At 39.8% G+C, this 12107-nt stretch overlaps 1 protein-coding gene across 1 annotated transcript in view; it reads left to right on the top strand.

Moving 5' to 3' along the window:
• hsd17b4 (hydroxysteroid (17-beta) dehydrogenase 4) overlaps positions 1-12107 on the top strand; it is a 103262-nt gene that overhangs the window by 76773 nt on the left and 14382 nt on the right. Inside the window, exons 19-20 of the mRNA XM_073069210.1 lie at positions 468-574; positions 2206-2292. Coding sequence (XP_072925311.1) covers positions 468-574; positions 2206-2292 — 194 coding nt within the window. The remainder of the gene's footprint in view (positions 1-467; positions 575-2205; positions 2293-12107) is intronic.

A 12107-nucleotide genomic window follows, 5' to 3' on the forward strand; every position in this document is an offset into this window, starting at 1 on the left:
GTTCCAACAGTACAAAGCAATACCGTAATCTGATAAAGAGCAGACCATGGCACGGTAAAAAGTCTCAAAGTCCCGACAGCCCATCATCTCACACAGATGGTGGAAGGAAGAAAAACTCTTCCTGCAATGATCCTTCAGCGCCGCAACCTTGCCGATACAGCCCCTGGAAGCACCTGACCACAGCCAACTCTGAGTCCGTCCGAAAACTTCAAGCCGCCGACCAGCCCTCCGGCACCGAGCACCATCTCTGCTTACACTTGTGCAATATGTGCAGTCCTTTGGTAAAGGATTATAGCAAACAGCATAGGCAGTGAGCCGAACGAAAAACAGTGATTTGCCAAAACTTGGAGTGAAACACTGAAGCTTATAACAGTGGCAGGAGAATGTATATATTATGTAATATTTTAGTCCATTAGAATTATGAAAAAATATCAGATTGATAAAACTTTTTTTTTTCTCCTATAAAGGGTTCAGAAAGCCTATTCTGCATGGATTGTGTTCCTTGGGGTTTGCTGCACGGCATGTCTTAAAGCAGTATGCAAATAATGATGTGACAAAATTCAAAGCAATTAAGGTATAAAGCTTCAGATTTTATATCTGATGTAGCATCTGGATTGTCTTATTAACTGAGTACTGGATTGGTTCAGCTCTTCGTGCAAACGTGTTATATTTATCAATTACAGTATAGACAGACTGTGGGGTTTGAACATGTTTATTTGATTGATTTTCAAGTTATACCCATGCTTACTGTAAAGTGCACATGTATAATAATCATAGTTACCAGAATTCAGCCAGTTCCATGTGCTCGTTTACTTTCTTAAATATTTTTAGAATACCTGATCCAACAACCTTTCAGACAGTGTGTTCCAGACTTCATCCACCTTTTGAGAGAAAAACTTCCACCTGAAATCCTTTCTAAACCCCTTTAGTCACACCTTCCCCACCTCTGATTCAGCCATCTCTACCATTTGGGTTGGGATTGGGGCAGGAATGCCTCTATATCAGTCCTATCTAAGCCCCTCATAATATTGTACACTTATCAGGTCCCTTCAGCTTTCTCCATTTCCAGGAAAAAAGCCTAGTGTATCCAATCTCCCTTCATTCCATTATTCAATCCAGGCAACATCCTGATAAACTTCCTCAGCATTACCTAGTGCAATAATATCCTTCCTGCACTGTGGTGACTAGAAATCCGTAAGGTATTCCTTCTGTAATCTAACTTGTGTATTACGAAGTTGATCTATAACCTCTTGCTCTGATATTCTGACTAATAAAGGGATAGTTCTTATATACTGCCGATTCCACCTTTGCTACTTGTGCTACTTCACTAGGTGGATTCATGGATACTAATACCAAGATACTTTTGTTCTTGTACTTCCTGGAATCATATCAGTTTGTTCCTGCCATTAGTAGTCCTTCTAAAATGTAAAATCTCACACTGTTCAGGATTAAGCTCTTTGTACCATTGCTTTGCCTAAGTTACTAACTCACCAGTGTTGTTCTCCAGCTGAGGGTTAGTCTTTTGACTATCCACTGTACCACCAATTTTAATAAGATTTTTAAGTTTACAATATGATTTGTAAACTTACTCATGTTACTCTCATATATCAGATTTGGAGTGTTAATGTGACAAAATGCAAATGTTCTCTGCCACATGCCACTTGTCACAGATTTTTAGTCACAAAACACACCCTTGATTGTCAACCTTTTCGTCCAATTATCAGAACAATTTTGAATCCAGTTTCCAAATCCTGGGCAATGTGATATGACCTAAATGTCTTGCTTTTCTGGAATAATTTTGCTGTCTGCCTCAGTAGTTAAAACTGGGTTTATATATTTCCTGCTTCAGTGGTTTGTAATTCAAAGTAATTTGCAGACTTCACGTTTGCAAGTGAAATATGGTAAGTTGTTATTAATTACAAAATCCATAATACATTTGAATAAAATGTGCAAAATTATGTGTAAGAATAACAGGGAAAAACTGTCCTTGCATATAAATCTGTGGGCATGTTGATGTGTGTATTATCAGTAACTTAGGACTACACATTTATATATATTTTGGTGTTTTTTGGAAATGTATCAATTTATGATGCAATAGACGACATTTGTTAGAAGCCTGTACGTTAAACTAAATGCACCTTTTTGGTGCCTGTATATTCTTTATGATATTAGAATGGTTACTGTTAGAAATAATCTTTTCAACAGGTTCGTTTTGCAAAACCAGTCACTCCTGGACAAACAATAGAAACTGAAATGTGGAAAGAAGGAAACCGCATCCATCTTCGGTCAAAGGTCAGAACTTTCTCATCCTCATTAGCGAAAACAATACAAGTAGTAAACAAACTTCAACCATTGCCTAATTATTTGTTTTACCTGATTGGAATCAGCTTTTTTATTAAGGGGCTGATGTGTATGGAAACTCTTCGTCCCAGTCTTTGAAGATGTGAGATAGCAACAGTAGTAGAGGTCAGAATTTTAGGGATTTTTTTCTCTCTCTGCCTGTAAGATATCCTGAAAGAAAAGTTAGAACTCCTCAGTTTTATCTGAGAATAAATCAAAAAATACTTCATTACATCAACAGAGAGAAAAAATAACTTTTATATTTTTAATTCACAAAGTCCTGGTTGAAAAATTGTGTTCATGCCTGAAAGCACAGAGCACATTTTAACCCATATTACAGAGATACCAGAGGTTAAAGCACTACAAAACACTTTTTTAAAAAGTTAAACCAAGCTCAAGGATTATTTTCTGAAGGATAGAATTATAAAGCATAAGCCAAGCAAAACTTGCATCATACATTCATTCAGTGAGTTTTCAACATTGTTCCGGTTGCCATATTATTAACAAGATAAGGAGGAATTAGCGAACATATAGAAAGCTCAGCAACAAGAGTATCAAAATTGCAAGATCATAGCCACTAAGAAATCGTACACAGACTGGATGTCTTCTTAAAATAAATGGTTGAATTGTGACCTAAAAGCCATCTTCAAAAATTTTTAAGGGTTTGAAACAATTAATAGAATAAGAAAAAGTTGAGTTTTGCTTAGACAAGCAAAAGCTATGAATACAAAGTGACAGCACCAAGATATCAAGCTCCAATTTCTTATGAGATGTGAATTTATTATTACAGGAAAGATAGGGTGAATAATTTATTTAAGTGAAATTTACATAAATGTGTAAGGGTAAAGAGAATAGATTTCAGTACAAAGGTGCAAATTACAAGCAGGAGTGAGCCATTTATTTCTTTTTGTCTCCTCTGCCATGTAAAAAGTTTAAGCTGATTTGATTGTCGCTTTGACTCCATATTTCCACCCTCCCTCACTAACCTTCAACATATTGTTAATGTAATATCTCTGCTTTAAAAATGTGCAGATGCAAACCAGGCCAATCTAAACTTAGCTTTGACAGCCCATCCATTTCAGGTTTCAGTCTGTTAGATCTTTGAACTGCTTCCAATGCATTAGCATCCTACCATTGATAATGGGACCACTACCATATGTGGTCTCACCAGTGCTCTGTATGGCTGCATAGGAATCTTTTGGGAATTGTGCACAAAGACATTTGCATCCATCTGCATTTAATGCTCTGTAATCTTTCATTATTAAGGTAGATGCATTTATTATTTTTCTGTCAAAGTGGGCAGTTTCTTACTTCCTGTTGTTGCACTCATATTTAAGTATCTTTGGAAACTTAAGTATCTATAATGCTGCTTTATGTATTTTTGTGAGGCACATTCTATGTAGCATGGAAGTTGGATGCCTGCCAGTCATCAGTTCTCTGCCACTTGGTGGAAAATATCAAGCAGCAGGTGATTAATATTTGCAGCTTTCTGAGATTAGTGTTTGCTGTAAACATTTTCTAACAGAAAATAAATGTGTAAATTCTTGAACTGTTTTAATAATAATAAATAGTTTAGAATGCATTTTGTATCTGTCTTAAACTTGAAAAGGCCTAAATGGGACAGTACTAGAAAACAGACACAAGCATTCAAACAAGTTTTCATTTCCGTTTTTGAAGGAAGCATACATAAGCAGACTCAGCGATTGTTGCATAGAATACATATACTCAGTCTGAGCTCCTGGTTGCAGACCATATCAGCTCCCCCTCCTGTTCCTACACTGACTTGTCCATCCTTCGCCTTATTTCTCTCTCTCTCTGCTTCCATCTATCATTCACTTGCCACAAGCTTCCAAGTACATCCCAGCTCACCTCCCTACCTGGCACTATCTGCTTGTCATCTTACATTTCTCTTCAGTCCACCAATTGCCTCAGAATCCTTTCTTGCCACTCCCCTTTTCCTTCTCTCCATATTGGCCATCTCATTTACCACCCTCCTAAATCCATGCCTGCTTTTTCTCAAAATTTTGAGGATTCTTATTATTTACTGTATTGAACTACGACAGGATTGTCATCACTTGTGATTTCAATATTCATAATGATCTTTCAAATATGAACTGTATAGCAGCTGAATTCATGAGCTTACTAGATAGCCTAGATCTTACCCTGCGTGTCAGTGAGCTCACCAGCTGACTTGAAATTCACTTGACTTAATAATGACAAAAGGTTCTCGCTGTCTGATAACACCATCTTTGATCATCTTTGTGTACTTTTTGATGCCCTCATACCTGTTGACCATTTGTCAACAGAACTAGGCTAGGAAGCTCACTACGCAACTGCCCTGTGCACAAACAGCAATGTAACTGTGTTGGCCCCAGGCCAACAACTTAGTACATGAATTCTACTGTTCCCCTGTACCAGTACGCACTCAGACAACTTTTCCAATTTATAACACCGAAATGAGGATCTCCATTGGCCGGATTATCAATCCTTTCTTCGCCCAGCACTTGGCATGGGGGTTCTTCCTTGCGATGATGTGTCGCTTGAGAGAGTTATCGCTGAAGCACTCTTGAAGTATCCATTTCTGTGCTCCTTCCTTACCAATTCAAATATTGACAGACAGACAGACATACTTTATTGATCCCGAGGGAAATTGGGATTTGTTACAGCTGCACCAACCAAGAATAGTGTAGAAATATAGCATTATAAAACCATAAACAATTAAATAATATTAAGTTAGTCATGCCAAATGGAAATAAGTCCAGGACCAGACTATTGGCTCAGGGTGTCTGACACTCCGAGGGAGGAGTTGTAAAGTTTGATGGCCACAGGCAGGAATGACTTCCTATGACGCTCAGTGTTACATCTCGGTGGAATGAGTCTCTGGCTGAATGTACTCCTGTGCCTAACCAGTACATTATGGAGTGGATGGGAGTCATTGTCCGAGATGGCATGCAACTTGGACAGCATCCTCTTTTCAGACACCACCGTCAGACAGTCCAGTTCCACCCCAACAACATCACTAGCCTTACGAATGAGTTTGTTGATTCTGTTGGTGTCTGCTACCCTCAGCCTGCTGCCCCAGCACACAACAGCAAACATGATAGCACTGGACACCACAGACTCATAAAACATCCTCAGCATCGTCCTGCAGATGTTAAAGGACCTCACTCTCCTCAGGAAATAGAGACGGCTCTGACCCTCCTTGTAGACAGCCTCAGTGTTCTTTGACCAGTCCAGTTTATTGTCAATTCGTATCTCCAGGTATTTGTAATCCTCCACCATGTCCACATTGACCCCTTGGATGGAAACAGGGGTCACCGGTGCCTTAGCCCTCCTCAGGTCCACCACCAGCATTCCAGTGCCATTGTCTGTAGGTCGTCTGATTGACCTTTAACACTTTTTTATTGGCTCTACTCCAGGCCAGCATCCATTTATTGCCTGATCCCAGCAAGTGACACATGGTAATTTATGGCTATTTGTTCAGTAACCAGTTTGGATCACTCCAGGCAGGCATCAAATCTGCATTGGAAATTATCTCTAGTTCAGCAGATTACCTGAAACATCATTGTGTCTTCTTTAAACCACAGAAAGCAAAGCAACTTCATCTCACAAAATGGAGGACATAAAACAGTTCCAGAAAATATCAGCCTCCATCTCCAATCACATGGCAGGAACAAAGAAAATTGATCTGTCTGCTTCCACTGTCCATGACTCATTCGTTTGACAGTTTCTTCCATATTTTAAATCCACCTTGGCCAACATACCTAGAGCCATGACCATGAAAAAAAAGTTAAAAAACAGTTTCTTGATGCTGCAGTACAACTGAGTTCTTTGAGCTAGGTTGTTTATCTGACCCATGTGACATAAATTGTTCAGTAAATGAAATGGTTGATTCTTTCAACAATAACTTGATAAATATATTAAACACAATTGCCCCACCTAGGGTTAAAAAAAAAATCACTCAGTAAAACATCGGCTTGATTAAATAATACTGTCCACAAACTCAAGCGATCATGCAGAGTAACTGAGAAAATGGAGGAGGATTAGGATAGAAGTCCACCACAATATTTTTGATGAAAAACTAGTCTCCTTTAATGCTGCTATACGCTCTGTAAGAAGAGTGGGTTTTTCCAAGATTATTACAGAGAATAGTGGCAATTGAAGAATATTTTTTTCAACTATATACTTACTATTGATTACTGCTCCATTCTGTAATGTCCTCAGTTGAGTATATGCCACAAAGTGTGAGAAATCTGTGATTTTTTTTTTATTCAACAAAATTATTTCTACTAGGGAAAGTATAGGTACCGATACTGGTAACCTTTATAGCCAGCTTCGTAAAGAATCGGCAACTGTGTCAAAATTAACCAACTATTTCCATTACAGAGCTCTACAAGATTGTAACAAAGTGTAACCAGTCAACTTGCTATCTCACCCGTCACATTTTCTGATGACTCTTTTAATAGTGTTTTCAATTAGGAAAATTATTAACCCTTACCTTGAAACTGGAGTTTTTCCAGATGCCTTTAAAATTGCTGCTGTCAAACCCCTACTTAAGTTGCCAAACCTTGACAGTGAGGTACTGGCTAACTACAGGCCTATATCAAATCTTCCCTTCCTGGCCAAGTTTCTTGAGAAAGTTATTTTCAATGAACTGAACACCTTTCTGAATGAGAATAATATTTGAGAAAAAATTCAGTCAGGTTTTGTGGCAAACCTCAGCATGGAGCCGGCCTTTACCAAAGTTGACAGTGACCTTAAGCTCAGCACTGATGCCAATAGACTCTCAGTTCTAGTCCTTCTGGATCTATGTGCTGCGTTTGATACAATTGACCACAATGTTTTTTTAGATTGCCTTGAGAACTGGAATGGCTTCTTTGGTACTGCCCTTAATCAGTTTCATTCATTTATCTTAGAGAGAAATTTTTTTTGTCATTCTTGGAGACCAATTTTCGAAGAGATACAATGCACCTTTTGGTGTTGCTCAGGGAAGTTGTCTTGGTCCTGTACTCTTCTCCTTGTACATGCTGTCCTTCGGAGATAGCATTGAAGAGCATAAACGTGATTTCCACATTTATGCAGATGACACACAATTGTATATTTCAGTTGAGCCTAATGATGGTAACACTTCATCTTTTCTGACTTCTGGTACAGCTTCAATAAAGAATAGATGATCAATAATTTCCTAAAACTAAATGAAGATAAAACTGAAATACTTTTGGTTGGTCCCAAAGCCAAAAGAGATACATTTCTTGATAAACTTGGGAACTTGGCTTGCCTTGTAAAATGAGAAGTAACAAGCTTGGGTGTTATCCTTGATTTGAATTTGAATTTTAAATCCACCATAAACATCAGTATGACCATTGCAGTATTTCTACACTTCAAGATTCAAAATTGTTTAATGTCATTTCCTGTATAAAGTTTAAAGGAAAATGAAATAATTGTTACTCCACATCTGATGGAGCACAGAAAAATATGCTATAAGATAAAGAATGCAATAATACTAATAAAAATACAATAAATATACTGTAAATGCGTTAGATAGCTTATGTACAATGTACGTTAATAAAGTGAACTAGGTACAAGAGTGTCTACATATGGTGATTGACAGGAAATGATAAAGTAGTGGTTGTTGGAGACATGGAGGGTTAGAGGGTGGAAACTTAAGATAGATAGATAGATACTTTATTCATCCCCATGGGGAAATTCAACTTTTTTTCCAATGTCCCATACACTTGCTGTAGCAAATCTAATTACATACAATACTTAACTCAGTAAAAAAATATGATATGCATCTAAATCACCGTCTCAAAAAGCATTAATAGCTTTTAAAAAGTTCTTAAGTCCTGGAGGTAGAATTGTAAAGCCTAATGGCATTGGGGAGTATTGACCTCTTCATCCTGTCTGAGGAGCATTGCATCGATAGTAACCTGTCACTGAAACTGCTTCTCTGTCTCTGGATGGTGCTATGTAGAGGATGTTCAGAGTTATCCGTAATTGACCGTAGCCTACTCAGCGCCCTTCGCTCAGCTACCGATGTTAAACTCTCCAGTACTTTGCCCACGACAGAGCCCGCCTTCCTTACCAGCTTATTAAGACGTGAGGCATCCCTCTTCTTAATGCTTCCTCCCCAACACGCCACCACAAAGAAGAGGGCGCTCTCCACAACTGACCTATAGAACATCTTCAGCATCTCACTACAGACATTGAATGACGCCAACCTTCTTAGGAAGTACATTCGACTCTGTGCCTTCCTGCACAAGGCATCTGTGTTGGCAGTCCAGTCAAGCTTCTCGTCTAACTGTACTCCCAGATACTTGTAGGTCTTAACCTGCTCCACACGTTCTCCATTAATGATCACTGGCTCCATATGGGGCCTAGATCTGCTAAAGTCCACCACCATCTCCTTGGTCTTGGTGATATTGAGACGCAGGTAGTTTGAGTTGCACCATATCACAAAGTCCTGTATCAGTTTCCTATACTCCTCCTCCTGTCCATTCCTGACACACCCCACTATGGCCGTGTCATCAGCGAACTTCTGCACATGGCAGGACTCTGAGTTATATTGGAAGTCTGATGTGTACAGGGTGAACAGGACCGGAGAGAGTATGGTTCCCTGCAGTGCCCCTGTGCTGCTGACCACCGTGTCAGACCTACAGTCTCCCAACCGCACATACTGAGGTCTATCTGTCAAGTAGTCCACTATCCAATCCACCATGTGAGAGTCTACTCCCATCTCCGTTAGTTTGTGCCTTAAGATCTTGGGCTGGATGGTGTTAAAGGCACTAGAGAAGTCAAGGAATGTAATCCTCACAGCACAACTGACCCCCTCTAGGTGAGAGAGTGATTTGTGCAGCAAATACGTGATAGGACTATTGCCAAGGTACATCCATTTTTGTCATGCAATGCTAAAAATCTAATTTGTGCTTTCTTATTGCATGGAATAGATTCCTACAATGCGTTTTCGATTAGCCTTCCAAAGCAATTTATTGACAAATTTCAAATCATTCAGGACACTGCTGCTAGATTTTTAAATAAAATCTGGATGAGGGAGCATATCACTCCCACCCTAACTATTCTGCATTGGCTTCCTGCTAACTTTTAGAATTGATTTTAAAGTTCTCTTACTGGTTTTTAAAGCTCTCAATGGTCTGGGACCGGACTACATCACAGAATAATTTTCATCTTATTATCCTGCTTGAGCTCTTGGGTCTTCTTCTGCAGGTGTCTTAAATTTAAACAATCTCCCTCAAAAGATAGTTGGCAGGTTAGCTTTTCTGAACTGTGCTCCTAAACTGTGGAACTCAATACCTAAAACCATAAGGGATGCAGACTCAGTTGACACTTTTAAATGCTAACTCAAAACTTTTTTATTTAACCTGCTTTTAACTAACACCTTTTTGTCTTTATTTTTATTTTATTTTCTTGGTACACCTTATCCCATTGTAAAGCACTTTGAACTACATTGTATGAGCATTGCTCTATGAATAAATTCTTGCTATTATCAGCATGCTTCTGATGCAGAGTTTCAACCGAAAACATCGATAATTTCTCCTCACTGATGCTGCTAATCCTACTGAATTTCTCCAGCAGATTATGTGTTGATACGTATTTCTACCTCATTATTACAATTTCAGTGCACAGGCCTCAGCATTTGCTAATGACACAAGAATCACTTTAGTCAATGGCTGAACGAATTGCAATCAGCTAGCTTCAAAACCATCTGTACACCTCTGGCAGTTCGGATGCAAGCAAATGTTGACGGAAAAAGCTGATGGAAATTGCCACAGCAAATGGTCAAAATACCCCTGAAGGCCTCATTCTTGCCGCAAACATCACAAAGAGTCCGGTCTACGGCTTCGAAGCTCTCCCTCTTAATCATGGGGCACTCATCCCAGAAAATAAGCCTCGCGTTTTGGAGTAAATTTGCAGTACTGGTGTTTTTATCGATGTTGCAAAGGGCATCTTCATTGACTTTGAGGGGTATTTTGAATCTTGAATGCGCTGTCCTACCACCAGGCATCAATGTTGCTGCAATACCTGATGATGCTACAGCAATAGCAACACTTCCATCACCCCTAACTTTAGCGAGGATCAAGTTGATGATAAATGTCTTTGCCGTTTCTCTTGGTGCATCAATGAAAATTATTGAAGAGAGATTCCTTTTCAAGCAGTTGCACACATATTCATATACTTCTCTTAGCTCATTATTCAATAGGGGCTCCTTCTGTGCAACAAATTCCTGCTATTTGTCTCTGTTGTATTGCAGTTCACGCAATAATTCCAAATTGCCAGCATTTTGAGTAACTGTTCCAGTTTTTGGTGTTGGCAAGTTATATTCTTCAAGTGTTTTGCCCAAGTTCTGAAGTTTCTCTTGAAAATACAGAAGAGCTTGTCCATGATGCCTCTCATCGATCATGATGTTAGGATCATTGATAGTTCTCATCTCCATGAGTCGTGCATTTTGCCTTGCTCTTTCTCCGTGGAGGTATTGTCATTGAAAAGCGGTCATTGTCATCTTCAGCAGCTCTTGCAATAGTTACACTTTGGCGCATATTCTCGAGGTGATCGTTTCTCCTCTGTCTCTTCCTCTCTCCTTGTCCTCTGCCTGTTTTGTCATTCTGGAGTCGCGCAGCCTTTTCATCCTTCATCTCTTCCATCTGTTCTACCATTTGTTTTCCCTCTCTGATCCTGGAATCGTGCAGCCCTGGCCTGATCCGATTCTTGTTCTCTCCTCCTTCTGTGCTTACTGTTGTCATTTTGGAGACGTGCATGCCTCTTCTCCTCTGTCTCTTCTCTCATCTTTTTTGTCCTGACTCTTTGATCTTGGAGTCATGCGGCCCTGGCCTCATCCGATTCTTATTCTCTCCCTCTCCTTGCCGCTTCCCGACAACGTTTGGCATCATGACCATAATGTCCACATTCTCTTTCCACGCGGCATAATTAGGCTGTCCATATTTTGTTACTCTAATGCTGGATAGAAGATATGAAGCAGTAACAGCAAAGCCACCAGGATGCTGATTTTTCTTGATGACGTGATTGGCGCTCTCCTAAATGGACATGATAGCCCTGCACTTTTGCTGTGGTCTGTGTGGCTGCTGTGAGTATATTGAGGTGCTGCTGAGGCTGGCTGTACGCATACATCGTGTTGAGGCATCGCGGTTTCCATCATGGCTGACATCGACTCTCGGGTGAAAGCGGGGCTGTTGATTTTTGTAAATGAGCAATTTTATACGAATATATAACCCTGAACTTTGCCTGCATTCTGTAAGTTAGTGCATTTTAAGTCGATTTAGCCAAAAAAAAGTGCCACTGTAATGCACCATTTGTGCTAATTGGAGGTCACAAACAGACAGACAGAGCATGAGAGTTTTAGTAATCTATATATATCTTGCTAAAGATTACTCATCATCATATACCTACCTCCAAAGGTCATTACCTTGTGGTGAAGAGGCTTGCGAGTTCCTGAGATCCCAAGTGCGATGCCATCTGGAGTTAAGCCATCAGGCACTTAGCTCCTAGTAGGGTCACCCATGGTCAAGGGGGAGGTTGCAAGTGAGGTGCGATCCAACCAAGAACCCAGTGGTGGAGCTGGTAGGAGATGATGATTCAAAACAATGGCAGTGAAAATGGAAGAAGGCTGGAGCAGTGAAAGTTCCTCAATCATCTTGCATTCCATGCCACTGGACTCTGACCCCAGTCTGTCAAGAACCATGTGGTGGCTACTGTGCATTAGCCTCCCCATGTTAAACAAGTTGCACACAGGC

This window comes from Hemitrygon akajei, chromosome 2 (genome assembly GCF_048418815.1).
Source record: "Hemitrygon akajei chromosome 2, sHemAka1.3, whole genome shotgun sequence".
NCBI classification, from domain to species: Eukaryota; Metazoa; Chordata; class Chondrichthyes; order Myliobatiformes; family Dasyatidae; genus Hemitrygon; species Hemitrygon akajei.